Here is an 18,850-nt window from a genome sequence, read left to right as displayed (position 1 = left end):
CATTTTTGGCCAAGTTATGACCATTTTTGTATTTATGCAAATGAGGCTTGCAAAAGTACAACTGGGCGTGTTGAAAAGTAAAAGTACAAGTGGGCGTGTATTATGTGCGTACATCGGGGCGTTTTTAATACTTTTACTAGCTGGGCGCTCTGAAGAGAAGTAACATCCTCTTCTCTTCAGAACGCCCAGCTTCTGGCAGTGCAGACACAGCCGTGTTCTCGAGAGATCACGCTGTGACGTCACTTCCCCAGGTCCTGCATCGTGTCAGACGAGCGAGGACACATCGCCACCAAAGGCTACAGATGATTCTGCAGCAGCATCGGCGTTTGCAGGTAAATCGATGTAGCTACTTACCTGCAAATGCTGATGCTGCTGCAGAATCAACTGTAGCCTCTGGTGCCGATGTGGCCGACACGATGCAGGACCTGTGAGTGACGTCACAGATCTGCACTGCCAGAAGCTGGGCGTTGTGAAGAGAAGTGGATGATACTTCTCGTCAGAGCGCCCAGCTAGTAAAAGCATTAAAAACGCCCCGATGTACGCACATAATACACGCCCAGTTGTACTTTTACTTTTCAACACGCCCAGTTGTACTTTTGCAAGCCTCATTTGCATAAATACAAAAATGGCCATAACTTGGCCAAAAATGCTCGTTTTTTAAAAATAAAAACGTTACTGTAATCTACATTGCAGCGCCGATCTGCTGCAATAGCAAATAGGGGTTGCAAAATCTGGTGACAGAGCCTCTTTAAGGCTCAGAGCCCATTTTTCAAATCTAACATATTTCACTTTATGTGGTAATAACGTCGGAATGCTTAAACCTATCCAAGCGATTCTGAGATTGTTTTCTCATGAGACATTGGGCTTCATGTTAGTGGTAAAATTTGGTCGATATGTTCAGTGTATATTTGTGAAAAATTGCTAAATTTAGAGAAAATTTTGAAAAAATTGCTTTTTACTGAATTTAAATGCATCTGCTTGTAAAACAGACGGTTATACCCCCCAAAATAGTTACTAGTTCACATTTCCCATATGTCTACTTTAGATTGGCATCGTTTTTTTGAACATTTTTTTTATTTTTCTTGGATGTTACAAGGCTTAGAACATAAACAGCATTTTCTCATATTTTTAAGAAAATGTCAAAAGCCTTTTTTTTAAGGTACCTGTTCAGTTCCGAAGTGGCTTTGAGGGGCCTATGTATTAGAAATCCCCATAAAACGCCCCATTTTAAAAACTAGACCCCTCAAAGTATTCAAAACAGCATTTAGAAAGTTTTTTTAACCCTTTAGGAATTTCACAGGAATTAAAGCAAAGTGGAGGTGAAATTTGCAAATTTCATTTTTCTTGCTGAATTTCAATTTTATTCCATTTTTTTTCTGTAACACAGAAGGTTTTACCAGAGAAACACTACTAAATATGTATTGACCAGATTCTGCAGTTTTTAGAAATGTCCCACATGTGCCTCTAGTACGCTCATGGACTAAAACACAAGCCCTAGAAGCAAAGCAGCACCTAGTGCATTTTGAGGCCTCTTTTTTATTAGAATATATTTTAGGCAGCATGCCAGGTTTGAAGAGGTGTTGAGGTGCCAAAAAGTGACCCCATTTTGGAAATTGCACCCCTCAAGGAATTAATGCATGGTTGTTGTTACCATTTTGACCACACAGTTTTTTCACAGCACGTATTTGAATTGGGCTGTGAAATTTAAAAAATTACATTTTTTCCAATAAGATGTCATTTTTGATCAAAATTTCTTACTTTCACAGGGAACAAAATACCCCATTTTGTTGCCCAATTTGTCCTGAGTGCGGCAATACCCCATTTGTGGTGATAAACTCCTTCTGAGCCCTCCCATGGGCCCAAACGGCAAAGTAGCGCTATGTGTTTGTTGGAATCCAGATTTTGCTGGATTGGTTTTCGAGTGCCATGTCGCATTTGCAGACCCCCAGAGGTATCAAAGCAATGGAAACCCACCAGAAGTGACCCCATTTTGGAAATTACACCCCTCAAGGAATTAATTTATGGTTGTGGTTACCATTTTGACCGCACAATTTTTTCACAGCACGTATTTGGATTGGGCTGTGAAATAAAAAAAAATTTATGTTTTCCAATAAGATGTCATTTTTGATCAAAATGTCTTATTTTCACAGGGAACAAAATACCCCATTTTATTGCCAAATTTCTCCTGAGTGCAGCAATACCCCATTTGTGGTGATAAACTGCAGTTTGGGCCCATAGGAGGGCTCAGAAGGAAAACACCACCATTTGGCCTACTGGAGCTTTTCTGGTGCTAAGTCTTGTACGCAGAAGCCCCTGAGGTACCAGTACAGTTGAAACCCCCGAGAAGTGACCCCATTTTAAAAACGACACCCCTTAAGACATTCATCTAGAGGTGTAGTGAGCATTTTGACCCCACAGGTATTGTGTAAAAGATAATGCGCAGCAGATGGTGCAGTGTGAGATTTCCAATTTTCTATATATCTATGCCATTTCAGTGTCCGATATAGTGTGCGCAGCATGTGCCACCGGAGATATACACCCCATAAACTATAATGTGGGTTCTCCCAGGTACGGCAATACCCTACATGTGGCTGTTATTAGCTGCCTGGGCACACAGCAGGGCTCAGAAGGGAAAGATTAGGGGGATAAGCTGTGCGGAGTGCATCAGGGTAGATGAAAAATCTAAGGGATCTATGATAAATTTTAAAACACTTTCATACAGAGCCCTGGTTTTTCGGGACACGTGTCACATTGATATATTGTGTCCTCCCTTATCGCCCTCTTATAGCAGACTTTGCACCTCTTTTGACTTTTTCCCTTCTTGCCAGTTTGGGGAACTTCTCCTGGAAAGTGTTGCCCTAGTACGATGCGTGTGGCCTTGCTTCCAGAAGTACTGGGTGCCCCCTTCTTGGTCCCTAAATATTAGGTTCTTGATATTGATGTGCACGGCCAGCTTCTTATACCCCACCGCATGGCGCTGTAGGGCTTCAGGGCTTGATCTGATAAGTCCACCCCTCCCATGTACCTATTGTAGTCAAGGATGCAGTCTGGTTTCAGGGTCTCTGTACTGGTACCTCGTACAGGTTCATGGGTACTGGTGTGGCCATGTATTGTTGTCAATACAAGAACATTTCTCTTGTCCTTGTACTTGACACACAAAATGTTGCTGCTGGATTGTGCCCTGCTCTCACCCCTTCTTGTTTGCCCAAGCAGAGTCTTAGGGAGGCCTCTCAGATTTCTTCTAGCAGTGCCGCATGCCGCAGGACTGGAAGTGAGGCAGTTGAAGAGTGGGACGTTGGTATAAAAATTTTCCACCATGGTCCAGCAGTGGGTGCACCAAATCCCACACAATTTTTGCATTAACTCCCAGTAAGGGGGGGGGGGGGATTCTGGGGGCTGAATACTGGTGTCCTTCCCTTCATATATCCTAAATTTGTAGGCATACCCTGATGCACTCTCGGACAGCTTATACAACTTCACGCCATACCTTGCCCTCTTACCCAGCAGGTACTGGCGGAATTGAAGCCTCCCTTTAAAATCTACCAAGGACTCATCAATAGAAATACACTTCTTGGGGTGTATGCTTTGGAAAACCGGGCACTGAAACGGTCTAATAGGGGTCTCCATTTATACAAACGGTCAAAACTGGGGTCATCTCGGGGGTGGGCACTGCTCATTATCAGTATAATGTAAGAAGCGAAGTATTGCCTCATTTATTTTTTTTTAGGTTCCAGTTCAGTTCTGAAGTTGCTTTGAGGGGCTTATATATTAGAAACCCCTATGAAACACCCCATTTTAGAAACTAGACCCCTCAAAGTATTTACAACAGCATTTAGAAAGTTTATGAACCCTTTAGATGTTTCACAGGAATTTAGAGCAAAGTAGAGGTGAAATTGAAAATTTTATTTTTGTCAGAAAATCCTCTTTATATCATTTTTTTTTATAACACTAAAGGTTTTACCAGAGAAACGCAACTTAGTACTTATTGCCCAGATTCTGCAGTTTTGAGAAATATCCTACATGTGGCCCTAGTGCGGTAATGGACTGAAGCACTGGCCTCAGAAGCAAAAGCAAAAGCACCTAGCGGATTTTGAGACCTCCTTTTTATTAGGCACCATGTCCAGTTTGAAGAGGTCTTGTGGTGTGAAAACAGTGGAAAACCCCCAACAGTGACCCCATTTTGGAAACTAGACCCCTTGAGGAATTCATTGTACTTTTGGGGTGCATGCAGCTTTTTGATCAGTTTTTATTCTAATTTTAGGTGGCGTGGTGACTAAAAGACAACAATTCTACTATTGTTTTTTTATTCTATTTTTTTTTACAGCGTTCACCGTGCGCTATAAATAACATATTCACTTTATTCTGCGGGGCGATACGATTATGGCGATACCCTATGTTTATAGTTTTTTCTTTGTCTTATGGCGTTTGCACAATAAAATACATTTTGTAAATAATCATTTACTTTTTGTGTTACCTTATTCTAAGTGGCATAACTTTTTTATTTTTCCATCAATAAAGCCGTACGAGGACTTATTTTTTGCGTAACGAACTGTAGTTTCGATCAGGACCATTTTTAGGTACATGCAACTTTTTGATCTAATTTTATTCCATTTTTTGGGAGGTGAAGTGACCAAACAATTGTGATTATGGTACGGTTTATTTTTATTTTCTTTTACGGCGTTCACCACGCGGGATAAATAATGAAATTATTTTGTAGTTCAGGCCGTTACGGACGTGGCGATACCAATTATGTATAGTTTATGTGTTTGTTTATATATTTTTATTAATAATAAAGGACTGATAAGGGAAAAAGGGGGATTTTTACTTTGATCACTTTTAAAACTTTTATTTTCTTATTTTTACACATCTTTTTTTAACTTTTTTTTAACTTTGTTACTTTGTCCCACTAGGGGACTTGAGGGCAGGAGGCCCTGATCGCTATTCTAATACACTGCACTACATGCGTAGTGCAGTGTATTAGAGCTGTCAGCTACTCACTGACAGCAAGCATAGTGGGTCCTGACTTCGTCAGGACCCACTAGGCTTCCGTCGATGGCATAGCCGGACGCCATTGTTTGGTGTCCGGTTGCCATAGTCACCATCGCCGGCCGCTATCGTGTAGCAGGCCGGCGATGGCAGCTTAACCCCTAAATAGCTGTGATCGCTATTGAACACGGCTTTTCAGGGGTTAATCAGCGGGGACACAGCGATCGGTCCGCGCTGTAGGAGCTGTGACAGCTGCTGTACGAGACAGCAGCTGTCACAGCTCCTGTATGTGTCGGCAGGACGGCCGAAATGGCTGTTACTCCCGTGACGTACTATTTCGTCATGGAGCGCGAACGGGGCGGTTTCCATGACGAAATGGTACGTCACTGAGCGTTAAGTGGTTAAGTAGCCTTTACTCGACTCCATCTGCCCAGGTGATGATCAAGGTTTTTTTCTCAGACCGTATACCCATAGCCCGGGGAACGAGACAGGGGTGCCCTCTCTCCCCTATCCTTTTTGTTTTGGCAATCGAGCCCCTGGCCCACCTGATCAGGCTGAGTAAAGACATTAAGGGAATTTAGGTTAGGGGCCAGACACATTAATGCACGCTGTATGCGGATGATATCTGATTGGTATTATCACCCCCCTGATGTCCCTCCCGAATCTTTATCATGTTCTAGACCAATTCGCCCACATTTCTGGACTAAAGGTCAAACATGACAAGTCTCAGGTTTTGAACATCAGCGTTCTTCATTTCATGGCCAAACTTATACAACTGAACTTTGAGCTGAGATGGAGGGAAGACAAAATATCTTATCTAGGAGTCCATACCACTCCTTGCTATTCCACCCTTTTTCACACCAACTTCCTCCCTCTCAAACAAAAAATTAAAACAGACCTGTTACACTGGGCTTCTATGCCTTTTTCCTGGTTTGACAGGATAGCAGTAGTTAAGATGACGGTCCTTCCCAGGATCTTATATTATTTCCGCACTTTACCAATTGATGTCCCTGCCCTTTTTTTTTAAAAGACCTCCAAAAGCTTCTGTTGTCCTTTGTGTGGGGTCCTAAACGTTGTAGAGTCCCGCAAAGCATGCTATATGCTTCTAAGGCCTCTGGGGATTTGGGTTTACCGAATCTCACTAAATATTTTTATGCTGCTCGCCTGACACCCTTAGTCTCACTTCATGGTAACAGTACTCGAACGCGTTGGATTTCTACTGAACAGGCGGCTACCCCGGGGGTTCCTGTAGACCAGTTGTTATGGTTGAAGCCCAAACACAGACCACCTGTATTGTGTCCACTCCTCTCTTCTTCCTTGGCGCTGTGGGATAGGTTGGGTCACAGGTTCCGTCTCTGTTCTATACATGTGCCTGCAGCTCGATTGTTTGCTAACCCTATTTTTGCTCCTGGTATGCAGCAGTCAGCATTTCAATTGTGGCTGGACAAAGGTTTATATCGAATTGGACACTTTTTTGTTAGACTAGGAGTAAATCCCTGTCATTTTTATCAGTCTATCCACCACATGCCGGACTCTGAGATTTTTCGTTATCACCAGATTCACCATTTTATGTCCTCATTTATACCTGCTTCGGTTCTGCAAAGTATATCCGTATTTGAACAATTTTGCTTAAATAATCATAATGGTCATAACCTTTTCTCTCATATTTACTTATACTTGGTCTCTCCGTCGGGAAACTATAATCCATGTCTATGTGGTAGAGGGACTTACACACATCCTTTACTGTAAGGGAATGGCAGGATATGGCAGAACGTACTGCAAAAATTTCTATTAATGCTTCGTTGGTTGAAGCCAATTATAAAGTATTTTTATGATGGTGCCTAGTTCCCCCTAGACTGGCCAAGATGCTCCCTGCTTCCTCATCGTTGTGTTTCCGACACTGTGGATGTGTGGGAAATCCTCTACATGTGTGGTGGGGTTGCCCTAAGGTTCGCCGATTTTGGCGGAGAATCTTTAATATGTTATATTTTATAGCTCAGATTAATGTAACTCTGTCTCCGACACAGGCATTACTTAATGAGACCGTCCCTGGATTATCTAAGGCCTCTCATAAATCTGTATCCTTTCTTTTTCTGGCAGCTAAAATTGCTATAGCTACATCTTGGAAAAGCACTGTGATTCCTCTTCATCTGGTTAAGACTAAACTGAATTGGATTATGGTGAATGATCGATTACACTATATGGTCTCAGATAAGGAAGAGCTCTTCCTTGAAGTTTGGCAGCCATGGCTCAGATATCTAGGGACGATCTCTTAAAGAGGCTCTGTCACCAGATTATCAAATCCCTATCTCCTATTGAATGTGATTGGCGCTGCAATGTAGATAACAGCAAAGTTTTGTTTTTTTGAAAAATGATAATGTTTGCCCAAGTTATGAGCAATTTTATATTTATGCAAATGAGCTTTTCAATGGACAACTGGGCATGTTTTCTCGTTTTACCAACTGGGCGTGTATTGTGTTTTTACCAACTGGGCGTGTATTGTGTTTTTACCAACTGGGCGTTGTAAATAGAAGTGTATGACGCTGGCAAATCAGCGTCATACACTTCTCATTGTTCCCACCCAGCTTCTTTCACTGCAGACACACAGCGTGACGTCACCCACAGGTCCTTCAACCTTGGCGTCGGACAGAGAAGATACATGGGCTCCAGCCATCCGAGAAGGTAATATGCTCGTCTCCAGGGAGTTTACTATGCTTACCTGCACACGGTGATGCTGCTGCAGATTCAACTGTACTCTCTCGGATGCCTGGAGCCGATGTGTCTTCTCTCTTCCGACATCCAAGGTTAAAGGACCTGTGGGTGACCTCATCGTTCCCACCCAGCTTCTGTCACTGCAGACACACAGCGTGACGTCACCCACAGGTCCTTCAACCTTGGCGTCGGACGAGAGAAGACACATCGGCTCCAGGCGTCCGAGAGAGTACAGTTGAATCTGCAGCAGCATCACCGTGTGCAGGTAAGCATAGTAAACTCCCTAGAGACGAGCATATTACCTTCTCGGACGGCTGGAGCCCATGTATCTTCTCTGTCCGACGCCAAGGTTGAAGGACCTGTGGGTGACATCATGCTGTGTGTGTGCAGTGAAAGAACCTGGGTGGGAACGATGAGAAGTGTATGACGCTAATTTGTCAGCGTCATACACTTCTATTCACAACGCCCAGATGGTAAAAACACAATACACGCCCAGTTGGTAAAAACACAATACACGCCCAGTTGGTAAAACGAGAAAACACGCCCAGTTGTCCATTGAAAATCTCATTTTCATAAATATAAAATTGCTCATAACTTGGGCAAAAATTATCCTTTTTAAAAAAACAACAACTTTGCTGTTATCTACATTGCAGCACCGATCACATTCAATAGGAGATAGGGATTTGATAATCTGGTGACAGAGCCTCTTTAAGTTTATTTGGCCTCTAGGATACTCAACCCTCATTCTTCTACCTTTTCCTTTTTCTCCCCTTCTTTCTTTCCCTTCCCTTTTGTCTCCCCTCCCCCTATTTTTTGTTTTCCTTCTTGACCTGTAGCAATATATGGTATATATTTGCCTGTTACAATTCGATTCATGGGGACTACCCCCGGATGTTTTTTTTTTGTTTTTTTTCTAAATCTTCAATAAAAATGATTGAAACACAAATATATTCACATAAAAATCACAGCTTCTCTGGACCTGTAAGGCGGGATTCACACGACCGGGTCCCGCCCGAGCCCGAGTGTCGGTCGGTAAAATCGGCCATTTTGCCCGGCCGGTTTGCATAAAGTTTTGCAGATCTGGACAGTGACATCAGCGGCAACTCCTGAAGGGGAATCCCCATGTGTTCGGGGAGTCCGCTTCAGGAGTTTCCCCTGATGTCACTGCCCAGATATGGACAGAGACATCAAGCGCTCTGTCCAGGAGCGGAATCCCCGAAAACACGGGGATTCCGCTCCTTCAAGGAGCTAAAGTGCGGCTAGCACATAGCAGAGCGGGGAGATACCTCCCTGCTCTGCTATAGTGGCGTCGCTACAGTAGTAGCAGCCGCAGCAGCAGCTGCTAGCGGCGCCATCGAAGGTGTCGCCGGGCCAGGGCGCTTTTAAAACAAGCAGGGGAAGGGAGCCAGCGCAGCGCTCCCTTCCACCTGCTGTACACCCCGGCCCTGCCACACAGTGTACATCCATTCGTCCGAATGGCATCAACTCCTCCTCCTCACATGCACTCTGCGCTGTGAGGTGGAGGAGATAGAGCGCAAGCGCCGGAAAACCCGGCCATCACTCGGGACACATTCCGGTGATGGCCGTGTATTACTCGGCCCCATAGACTTCTATGGGAGCCGGGCGGCCGGGTACCCGGCCGAAAATAGAGCATGTCCTAATTTTTGACGGCCGGTTTTCCCGGCCATCAAAAAATCGGTCGTGTGAATAGCCCCATTAGGGGTCTATTATTCCTAATGCAGCCGGGTGCCGGACGATTTATGAATGGCCGGCACCCGGCCGGGAAAACCTGTCGTGTGAATGAGGCCTAAAAGAAGCTGCTCATACAGATATTTACATAAAACAACAACACACACACTTGGGAGGGGGAACCCCTAACAATATATACCAAAATATAACATAAATTTGTAGGAGGAATAACAGAGGAATGGCACAACACAGTGTTCTAAGAAAAGTATTTACTAAAATAGATGTCCTGTCATCACCTGACATATTGACAGGGAAGTTATGCGTAATTCCCTGCAGCTTTCCTAGTGTTACTTGTTATAATAATGCTCCTACAAATTAGTTATTCTGATAACTGCGAAATATTGAACAATTCCTGCTGTGCATTAAATTCTGAATAAAGCCTTGTATAGATGAAATGGCGAGAGGAAGGAACAGGGATTATGCATTTCTTGAAGAATGTGCGACTTCATGACTAAATAATAGCTTCATAGCTGCTAAAATGGCTTATCCACATCCTTGGTCCAGCTACAAGAGGAAGCTGAGATTAAGTAACATATGTAAAACACAGCGCAGTGATAGAACGAAGTCTACATTTTTGAGTGAAGGTGCATGCGTCTATTTTTCCATTGCCGATAAAATGCTATCAAGTTATTGACTGCAGCTCAGTCAGAGACCAGTACTGTATGTAGTAAATAAGTTTCACAACTATGGAGCCCAGTTTATTGTGATTGTAGTTATGAAACACTACAGGAAAGAGTTTGTTTTAATGTATTTTATTGATCTATCTTCCTCAGATATGTGTAAAAAAGATGTTCCAGAACTGTAGCATAAAAATAGTATAGCTGGTTTTAAACAAGTGACCCAAACTGACAACCGATTCATCAAATTATATCAGCTTCAAATAGTTTCTTGTATCTGCTCGTATGTTCAAGACCCAAAGACAGACTGTATGCACTGGTATTTTTTTTTTTCTGTTGTTGTTTTTTTCTAACTGATCAATTTAAGTCCTATAAAAGTAAATAATCCATTGATTTTATTTTTATTTTAGTTAAAGACATCGGTTCTTACTACAACTATTTAAATGATAGGAAAGAAAGCTGACGGCGAAACGCGCGCCGGGGGCGTTTAGCGTGGAGATATTCTGTGTCCGATCCACCATGCAATCCACTGGTTTGTACAGCTCTTTTAGCCCTTGATGTAGGACCATCCCTGTCTAAACTTATGCAGTTTAGTTGTGCATTTCACTTTACAGTTTGTGTACAATTGTGCGCTTTTGATCAGGTGTGGAGTCCATTTATGGCTCTTTTCTTACAATATGGTCTGTGATATATTCTTTTGGATGTAGATTTCTGTACCTTACCGCATCACATGATGTTTGTACTGTGTTAGCATGTTATTTGGATGGTTTACGCCGTATCTCCTCACTATCCTTTTAAATTTTGTGTACTACTGTTTTTATCATTTGATGGCCAATGTTGTTATGTGTATTATAATAAAGCTCGTTTTATATTCTCATGGTACATAATTGGTGCTATGTGTGGTTTATTCTCTGAAAATACTATTTGTCCTCACATTTAGTTATAGGTATTACGTTTTGGTATATGATTTGTGTGGACGCATAATCTTCTGGCGTATGACTATGGTCTATACTTGTATAGGTATTCATAACCAGATGATATTGTCTGCTACAGCAGACAGTTAGTCGTCCTAGATAATTTTCGCTATCCCCTGATGATATCGGCGCCCTAGCCTATTGGGAGACTCAAGCTGCTTATACTCTAGTCCCCTTGGCTGTAAACATGCATGTTTATGTGGGAGTCAGGGCAGATAACTGTTCAGCCAACAGCTATTTTAGGGATATGGCCAGCTTTACCAGGGACAGACTTTTCTACTAGGCCACCCATTTTAGGATAGTGACTCATTATCATCATAGGGATACTTTGTAGGGTTTTCTAGGGTTAAAAAGACAAGCCAGGTCAGTACTGTAGATTTACAGTATCACTGCTACAGAGGCAATCCCTTTATATATTTATCCTATTGACAATATAATAACTATTTATAGAATCAAATAATGTGGATCTACTTTTTTTTAAATCTCCAGTAGTTGTAACCCTTCCCACATGGACAGTGTTGGAATAGAACACCTCAACCACGTGAAATAAACACCACCCTTTTCTGTACTTCTCACCCTGGACTGTGGGCACCAGCTGGAGAGACAGAGAACTGATGTAGTGTTCTCGAATTATTGCTCAGCATCAGGGACCTGAATCAAAATAAGGACGTGTTCTTATACCAAAGGCTTTTGCAGTCAAGGAATCGCCTGTTCTAGAAAAGTACAGTTTGGATGCCAAGGGGATTCCTATTGTGTAATTTGGATTGCGAATTTCGTAGGGGAGACTAAAACCGTACAAAAGGCACCAAGTAAACGAAATGTGATCCAGTGCAGAGGGCTTATATCCTGGCAGCGTGTCCTGGCACAAGGCAGACAATTTTAGACGAGTGAGGAAGAATAACAGTGTAGTGTTCTGTGGACGGAAGAAACGCTTCTAATAACGAAGCCCTGGGCCGCAGGGGACTTGTCCTGGTAGAGTGTCACTAGGTCAGGCAGCATGTGGCAGTCATGCCGAGCTCGCACAAGAGAAAGCTGAGAGCTAAATGCAGACCCCTGCATGAGTTCGGTGGAGGGGCTTTGGAGCTCAGACACTACAAGTCCATCGATACAAAGAAGGCATTATGTGATGCCGGGGATATTAATTCCAACTCCTCCCGTCCAGAGACAGCTGTGTCTATGCCAGCCAGCCCAGCGAGGACCTACAGCAGAGGCAGGGGGTCTCCCCTCACTGGATATGGTAAATGTCATTTCATTCCACTGCTTATGTCTCATTACATATTCTGTAACTCCTTCATTTCTGCAGCAGGTTTTTAGGTAATTTTAAATAGATTTTTATCAGCATCTTGCCAAGGGAAATGTAAGGATTTAGCACTGTATTAAAATGACATCCCCTTGTACAGTGTAGTTTTTTTTCTGAACAGTCAAGCACACCTAGTACAGCATCCCTTGTGTTTTTAAACTTGTATGTTACAAAATCAAATACAACAATGTACACCAATACTATACAACAATACTGTAGCAAAAAGGCTTGTCAAAGTTTTAACCATTTTGTAGTCAAGACTACTATAGTCTGAATTAGAAGCCCATTTTTACAGTTAGTATGCGCTGACTAAGCAATAACCTCGGAATAAATGGCCATTTTCTAATTTTTTTATGTTGAGTTTATTAAAGACATACTAAACCCAAAGTCTTTCTATTTTCTGTAAAATTGAATACAGTCTATTGTATACAGAAATGTTTTGATTGAAAAGAGGATGACTGTCGTGTTCCTCAATTGGGTTATTGACAGGAAGAGTAACAATGTTCATCTCTTTAGCACTATAAGTGTCTTCCGTGTGTTTATTGTTGAAGTATACACTTATTTGCTTTATTTATACTTTATTATGTATACAGACAGCATTTTCAAATAAATGTATATTTTCTATGACATTTACTTTTGCATATTAGGTACATATATTTATAACCCTATTACAGCCTTATTAGACAGAGTATAAATATTCTGCTATGATTTGCTCTTTATTTTAAAGACAAAAATATACAACTACAGTTTAATTCAAAGTTATTTTGTTCTAAAACGGAAGTGTTCATACGATTTTCAATGTGTTCAATCGTAGATCAGAAGAAACACCAGATTCGTAATTTAGCTTGTACAACTTGTACAAAAATGCTTCAGCTGAATAACATAACATATGGTATAAGTTTTCTATAACTTGTTTATCTTCATTCTTTACATGACTTTTACTATAAGATTTCTAAGTAACTGTTTCACCGAGAGGTTGATCTACACTATTGTTACTAACTCTGGTAATCCTGGTCATTTTCCATAAAAATAAAATGATCATTATCTGCCAAATTTTTGTCACTTTATATGAAGTTCTTTGTTGACGTGCAACTCAGGTATCTAGCTGAAATTGAGGAGTCTGTATGTTCTCCTCTCATTTTCATGGTTCTCCTATGAGTACTCTAGTTTTCACCACATTCTGAAAGGTTAACTGGCTTCTTATCGAATACCTGTCAAACAGTATATGTGTGTGCGTATAGTTTGTTTGTACCCAAAGCTAGGGTGAATTTATTAAGACTGGCTTTTCATATGCCAGTCTTAATATAAACAAAGTTGGACTAAAATATGTCCAATTTATAAAGAGGCGCCGTGTGCCAGAGTAAAATCTACTCCAGCTATAGCAGGCGTAACTTTGCGCCATCATTTATACCAGTTCTGGAATAATTCATGGTAAATGTGTTGGGCTGTGGATGATCCCCCTTTGCAAACCTTAAAAAAGTGCCAGATGCGGCATAAACGTTATAGAGTAGCACATGTTTGTGCAGATAAGGCATATGCCAATATTTTAGACTTTTTGTTTTGACAGAATACTGGCATTCACTGTTTAATAAATTCAATCCAAAAATTTCTGACCAATCAGTCTGATCTCAATATCTGCTAGATTGGACCTGTGCATGTAAAGGCAAGGGAAAATGTGAGAGATAGAGCTTATTTACGTGTACAGATCTGCAAAACCTGCGGCCAGTTAATAAATCAATCAATGCTCAGTACCTAACAGTGTTATCTTTTAGCAAGTTATTGTCATTTGTTGGAAGTGAGTTTATAGTTTGCAATATGCCCTACAATGTCTATTGTTTTCCTAACAAACAAGAAACTTGATAAGTTTGTGACAAATGTCTTCCACTATGGGTTGCATGATAGCTTAAAGGGGTTGTCCACGCACGGACAACTGATGACCTAGCCACAGAATAGGTCATCAGTATATGATCGGTAGGGGTCCAACACTCGGACCCAGGACCGATCAGCTGCCTCTGGGCACCGGAGGTTATTCATGGTATGCAGTATTTGGACCGAGAAGCAGATGGCTTTGACTACTGCATAGCGGCCATGCTGCAGAACAGCAACTCTACTCCTATTCACTTGAATAGGAGCAGTACTGCAGTACTTAAGCTTGTCCGCTATTCCGTGACCACAGCCATCTGCTTCCGGCATGGACATCCGGTGCCCGGAGGCCATCGGGGCAGCTGATCGGTGCGGAATACCGGGTGTCGGACCATCATATACTCATGACTTATCCTGTGCAAAGGTCATCAGTTGTCCGTGCATGGACAACCCCTTTAAAGGAACACTTTACTTTTGCATGCAAAATTTACAGGATTCCAAAGCTCAAGGGGGATTTTCCAGGATTTAAAAAGTTATAAATTTTAATTCAAGGATTATCGAATACAAACTTTGCAATAAACTTCTACCTTACCAAATTCGCTCCTATCCCCCGTAATTGGTCTTGTGCATCCTCCATCTCCACTGTAGTCCCACCATGCGTACTGAGGTAATGTCCATAGTAATGATATGTTAGGTGTGTGCAGGTCGCAGCAGTGATATCCTGACAATAGTGATGTGATCGCTGCGGCCAACAATTGGCTTCTGTGGTCAGCTAAGATGCCGTCACTATGGACATCACATTAGTGGACAATAGGGATGGCATGGGATGCCTAAGGCCAGTGGCAAGGGACAGGAGAAAAATCATTTAGATAATTATATTGCAAAGTTTGGTATTTTTTGGATTTGTGCACAAGTTCATAGATTAATGTCTGTGGAGTGCCGATAAACCACATAGTATCAATGTATAAATGTCAAAGACATATACAGCTCAAAATCAGTACCAGATACCAGATAAGCAGACCATCTTAACACAAGAGGAGATTAGACTAAGGGCACTTCCACACTAGCAGTATTTTTGCAGTATGCGCTTTGATTTCTGCAAGCCGATGCACTTTGGCAGCAGTATCTCCAACAGAAATGATTACAATCCATCTACAGATCTGTCATGATCACTTGCTTTTTAAAAACCATACTGAACAAAAAACACTAAAGTGGACATGCAGCACCCCCACAGGGGAAATGAAACATTACACAGTGTGATTAAAATCAATGGGTTGTCCATGTAAGTCACAAATCTGCTAGGTCCTCCAAAGAGGTGGAGACGTTGCCATTGTTCGTTCTGGTTAACATATTATGTTCCTCTAGTAGCCTAAGTGCGTTTTATATACTAGATAGCCTGTTTGAGCTACTGGGACACCCATAATCACTGGAATAGGAGTCTTGATTCCTCCGTTTCTCCTCAACTGCATGACGACTGCACTCGGCTGTTTCTGTAACTCCCGTAGAGTTTGTCTGAAGTGGCAGAGAGCATTCTCGAACACCACTCTATACAACTCTTCCTGCAGTTATGCAGGGGAGGAGGAACTGCGTTGGGGCCCCCAGTGATCAAACATTTATCACTACAACAGTACTTCTGCTTTGAAAATAATTCTAGGCTGGATAAACACTGTGAACAATGCAACTGGATTCATTGTAAGTTCATTGCAAATGATCAAACAATGAAACTTTTTGTATGCATTTCCACAACAATTTCCTACCTTCAATGTCAAGGTCGCTGACCATGCAGTTTTTCAAAAACATATGTATATATTTTACTTATATATGATTTGTTTAATTCAAATAAATAAACTTTTAGGCATTAGAATGTTATCTTAATTAGACTTAAGGAGGAGCTTAAAGAGGCTCTGTCACCACATTATAAGTGCCCTATCTCCTACATAAGGAGATGGGCACTATAATGTAGGTGGCAGCAGTGCTTTTTATTTAATAAAACGATCTATTTTCACCACTTTATTAGCGATTTTAGATTTATGCTAATTAGTTGCTTAATGCCCAAGTGGGCGTGTTTTTACTTTAGACCAAGTGGGCGTTGTACACAGGAGTGTATGACGCTGACCAATCAGCGTCATGCACTCCTCTCCATTCATATACACAGCGCATAGGGATCCTTTTAGATCACTATGTGCTGTCTTATACTAACATATTAACTATACTGAAGTGTTTAGACAGTGAATATACATTCCACAGGATGTCTATTCACAATCCCTGCACTTCGTTACTGTTTCTGTGGTACTTACAGCAGAGCAAGCGTAATCTCGTTGTAACCTGTCATTTACCGCGTAATCTCGCGGGATTACGCTTTGCTCTGCTGTAACTACCACATAAACAGTAACTAGGTGCAGAGATTGTGAATAGACAACCCGTGGAATGTCTATTCACTGTCTAACCACTTCAGTATTGTTAATGTGTTAGTATAAGGCCTCATTTACACGAGCGTGTGCGTTTTGCGCACACAAAAAAACGCAGCGTTTTGGATGCGCAAAAGGCACTTGACAGCTCCGTGTGTCATCAGTGTATGATGCGCGGCTGCGTGATTTTCGCGCAGCCGCCATCATAGAGATGAGGCTAGTCGACGTCAGTCACTGTCCAGGGTGCTGAAAGAGTTAACTTATCGGCAGTAACTCTTTCAGCACCCTCGACAGTGAATTCCGATCACCATATCGAGTAACCTGTTTAAAAAAAAAGAGGTTCGTACTTACCGAGAACTTCCCGGCCGTTGCCTTGGTGACACGTCCTTGGTGACGCGTCCTTGGTGATGCGCCTCTCTTGACATCTGGCCCCACCTCCCTGGATGACGCGGCAGTCCATGTGACCGCTGCAGCCTGTGCTTGGCTTGTGATTGGCTGCAGCTGTCACTTGGACTGAATTGTCATCCCGGGAGGTCAGACTGGAGGAAGAACCCGTGAGTTATCAGTAAGTCAGAACTTTTTTTTTTTTTACACGTTCACGTATATTGGGATCGGAAGTCACTGTCCAGGGTGCTGAACCAGTTTAACTCTTTCAGCACCCTGGACAGTGACTGTCTCCTGCCGGGTTCGGTCAAAACGAGTTCGGCCGAACCCGGTGAAGTTCGGTTCGCTCATCTCTAAGACACTCCGTTCGGATGTTTGTAAACAGAAAAGCACGTGGTGCTTTTCTGTTTACATTCAGTTTGACATCTCTTGCGCGAATCATGCAAGAAGTGCTTCCGTGCGACCTTCGTGGTTTTCACGCACCCATTGACTTCAATGGGTGCGTGATGCGCGAAAAACGCACGATTATAGAACATGTCGTGAGTTTTACGCAACGCACTCGCGCTGCGCAAAAATAACGCATTGTCTGCACTGCCCCATAGAGTAATATAGGTGCGTACGACACGCGTGAAAAGCACGCGCGTCGCACGCTCGTATATTACGCTCGTGTAAATGAGGCCTAAGACAGCACATAAGGATCTAGCAGGATCCCCATGCGCTGACTAAATGAATGGAGAGGAGTGCATGAGGCTGATTGGTCAGCGTCATACACTCCTCTGTACAACGCCCACTTGGTCTAAAGTAAAAACACGCCCACTTGGGCATTAAGAAACTCATTAGCATAAATCTAAAATCGCTAATAAAGTGGTGAAAATAGATCGTTTTATTAAATAAAAAGCACTGCTGTCACCTACATTATAGCGCCGATCTCCCTATGTAGGAGATACGGCACTTATAATGTTGTGACAGAGCCTCTATAACTGTTATGGCAGGAAGAAGGGGAAGGGGATAGGTGAGCCCTAATCTACCTACTGCCCTGTCCCTGCCTACTTGCAACGACCTGCCCTAGGCGACGGGGTACAACTGGGCGGCGGTCCCTACGCTGACTAAGTGCAAGGGAATACAAACAGGGAACAAGCAAGGGAAGGGGCAGTAGCCCACGGAACACCGTGAGGAAACCAGAGTGGTCAACGAGCCAGTCAGAATCAGGATGTCACGAAGACTACGAACGCAGAGCAAGGAGCAGGAAGCAAGCCGGGGTCAGAGCGAAGCAGGATAAGCGGAAGCTGTAGCAAGGCTGAAGCGAGGCAGTAGCAGGCTGGAGCAAGGCTGTAGCGGGGCCAGGAAACCAGGAAGAATCACAAGCAATGAGGAAGAGAAAACGGCAGGTATAAATGGACAGGGGGCGGAGCTAACTCCGACTGACCAGGCCGCGATAGGCTCTCCCACTCCTGAGCCTGCCACCCTGATTGGTGGGAGCCGGAGTCAGTCTAAGAGGTCCGGCCTCAGGTGTCGATTGATTAATCCTGGGAGTATCCACAGACGCAGTGCCTGGCAGATCCTTTACAATAACCTTTCTGAACAATTCCCTTACAAACACTGATAACCTAGTATCACTCTGTTTAGAAGTGGGAGGAAATCATTTGAGGAATGGGGAAATCTGATTGTTCTGAGATAATTCTGACAGCCCCTCTGTTTTCTTCATTCACAGAGTACAAGATAATGGTGGCGGAGGCAATAGGGGAATTTGATTTCCTGCTGCTGCCTGCCATTCATAACAAAATGCTTTCATTTGTAAAGTGAGCAATTTACATAGTTAATGTATACTAGGCAACACTTCACATTGCAATTCCCTGA

The 18,850-nt window shown here is 42.7% G+C and overlaps 1 protein-coding gene across 1 annotated transcript in view; it reads left to right on the top strand.

Annotated features, from left to right (window-relative positions):
• The first annotated feature begins 12,046 nt into the window (after positions 1-12,046).
• Positions 12,047-18,850, top strand: part of ANO4 (anoctamin 4) — a 257,106-nt gene continuing 250,302 nt past the window's right edge. Inside the window, exon 1 of the mRNA XM_075856701.1 lies at positions 12,047-12,275. Coding sequence (XP_075712816.1) covers positions 12,047-12,275 — 229 coding nt within the window. The remainder of the gene's footprint in view (positions 12,276-18,850) is intronic.

The sequence above is a fragment of the Rhinoderma darwinii genome, chromosome 3 (assembly GCF_050947455.1).
Source record: "Rhinoderma darwinii isolate aRhiDar2 chromosome 3, aRhiDar2.hap1, whole genome shotgun sequence".
Lineage (NCBI taxonomy): Eukaryota > Metazoa > Chordata > Amphibia > Anura > Rhinodermatidae > Rhinoderma > Rhinoderma darwinii.
Note: the sequence above shows the minus strand (reverse complement) of the source record. Positions and strands in the feature narration are given on the sequence as shown.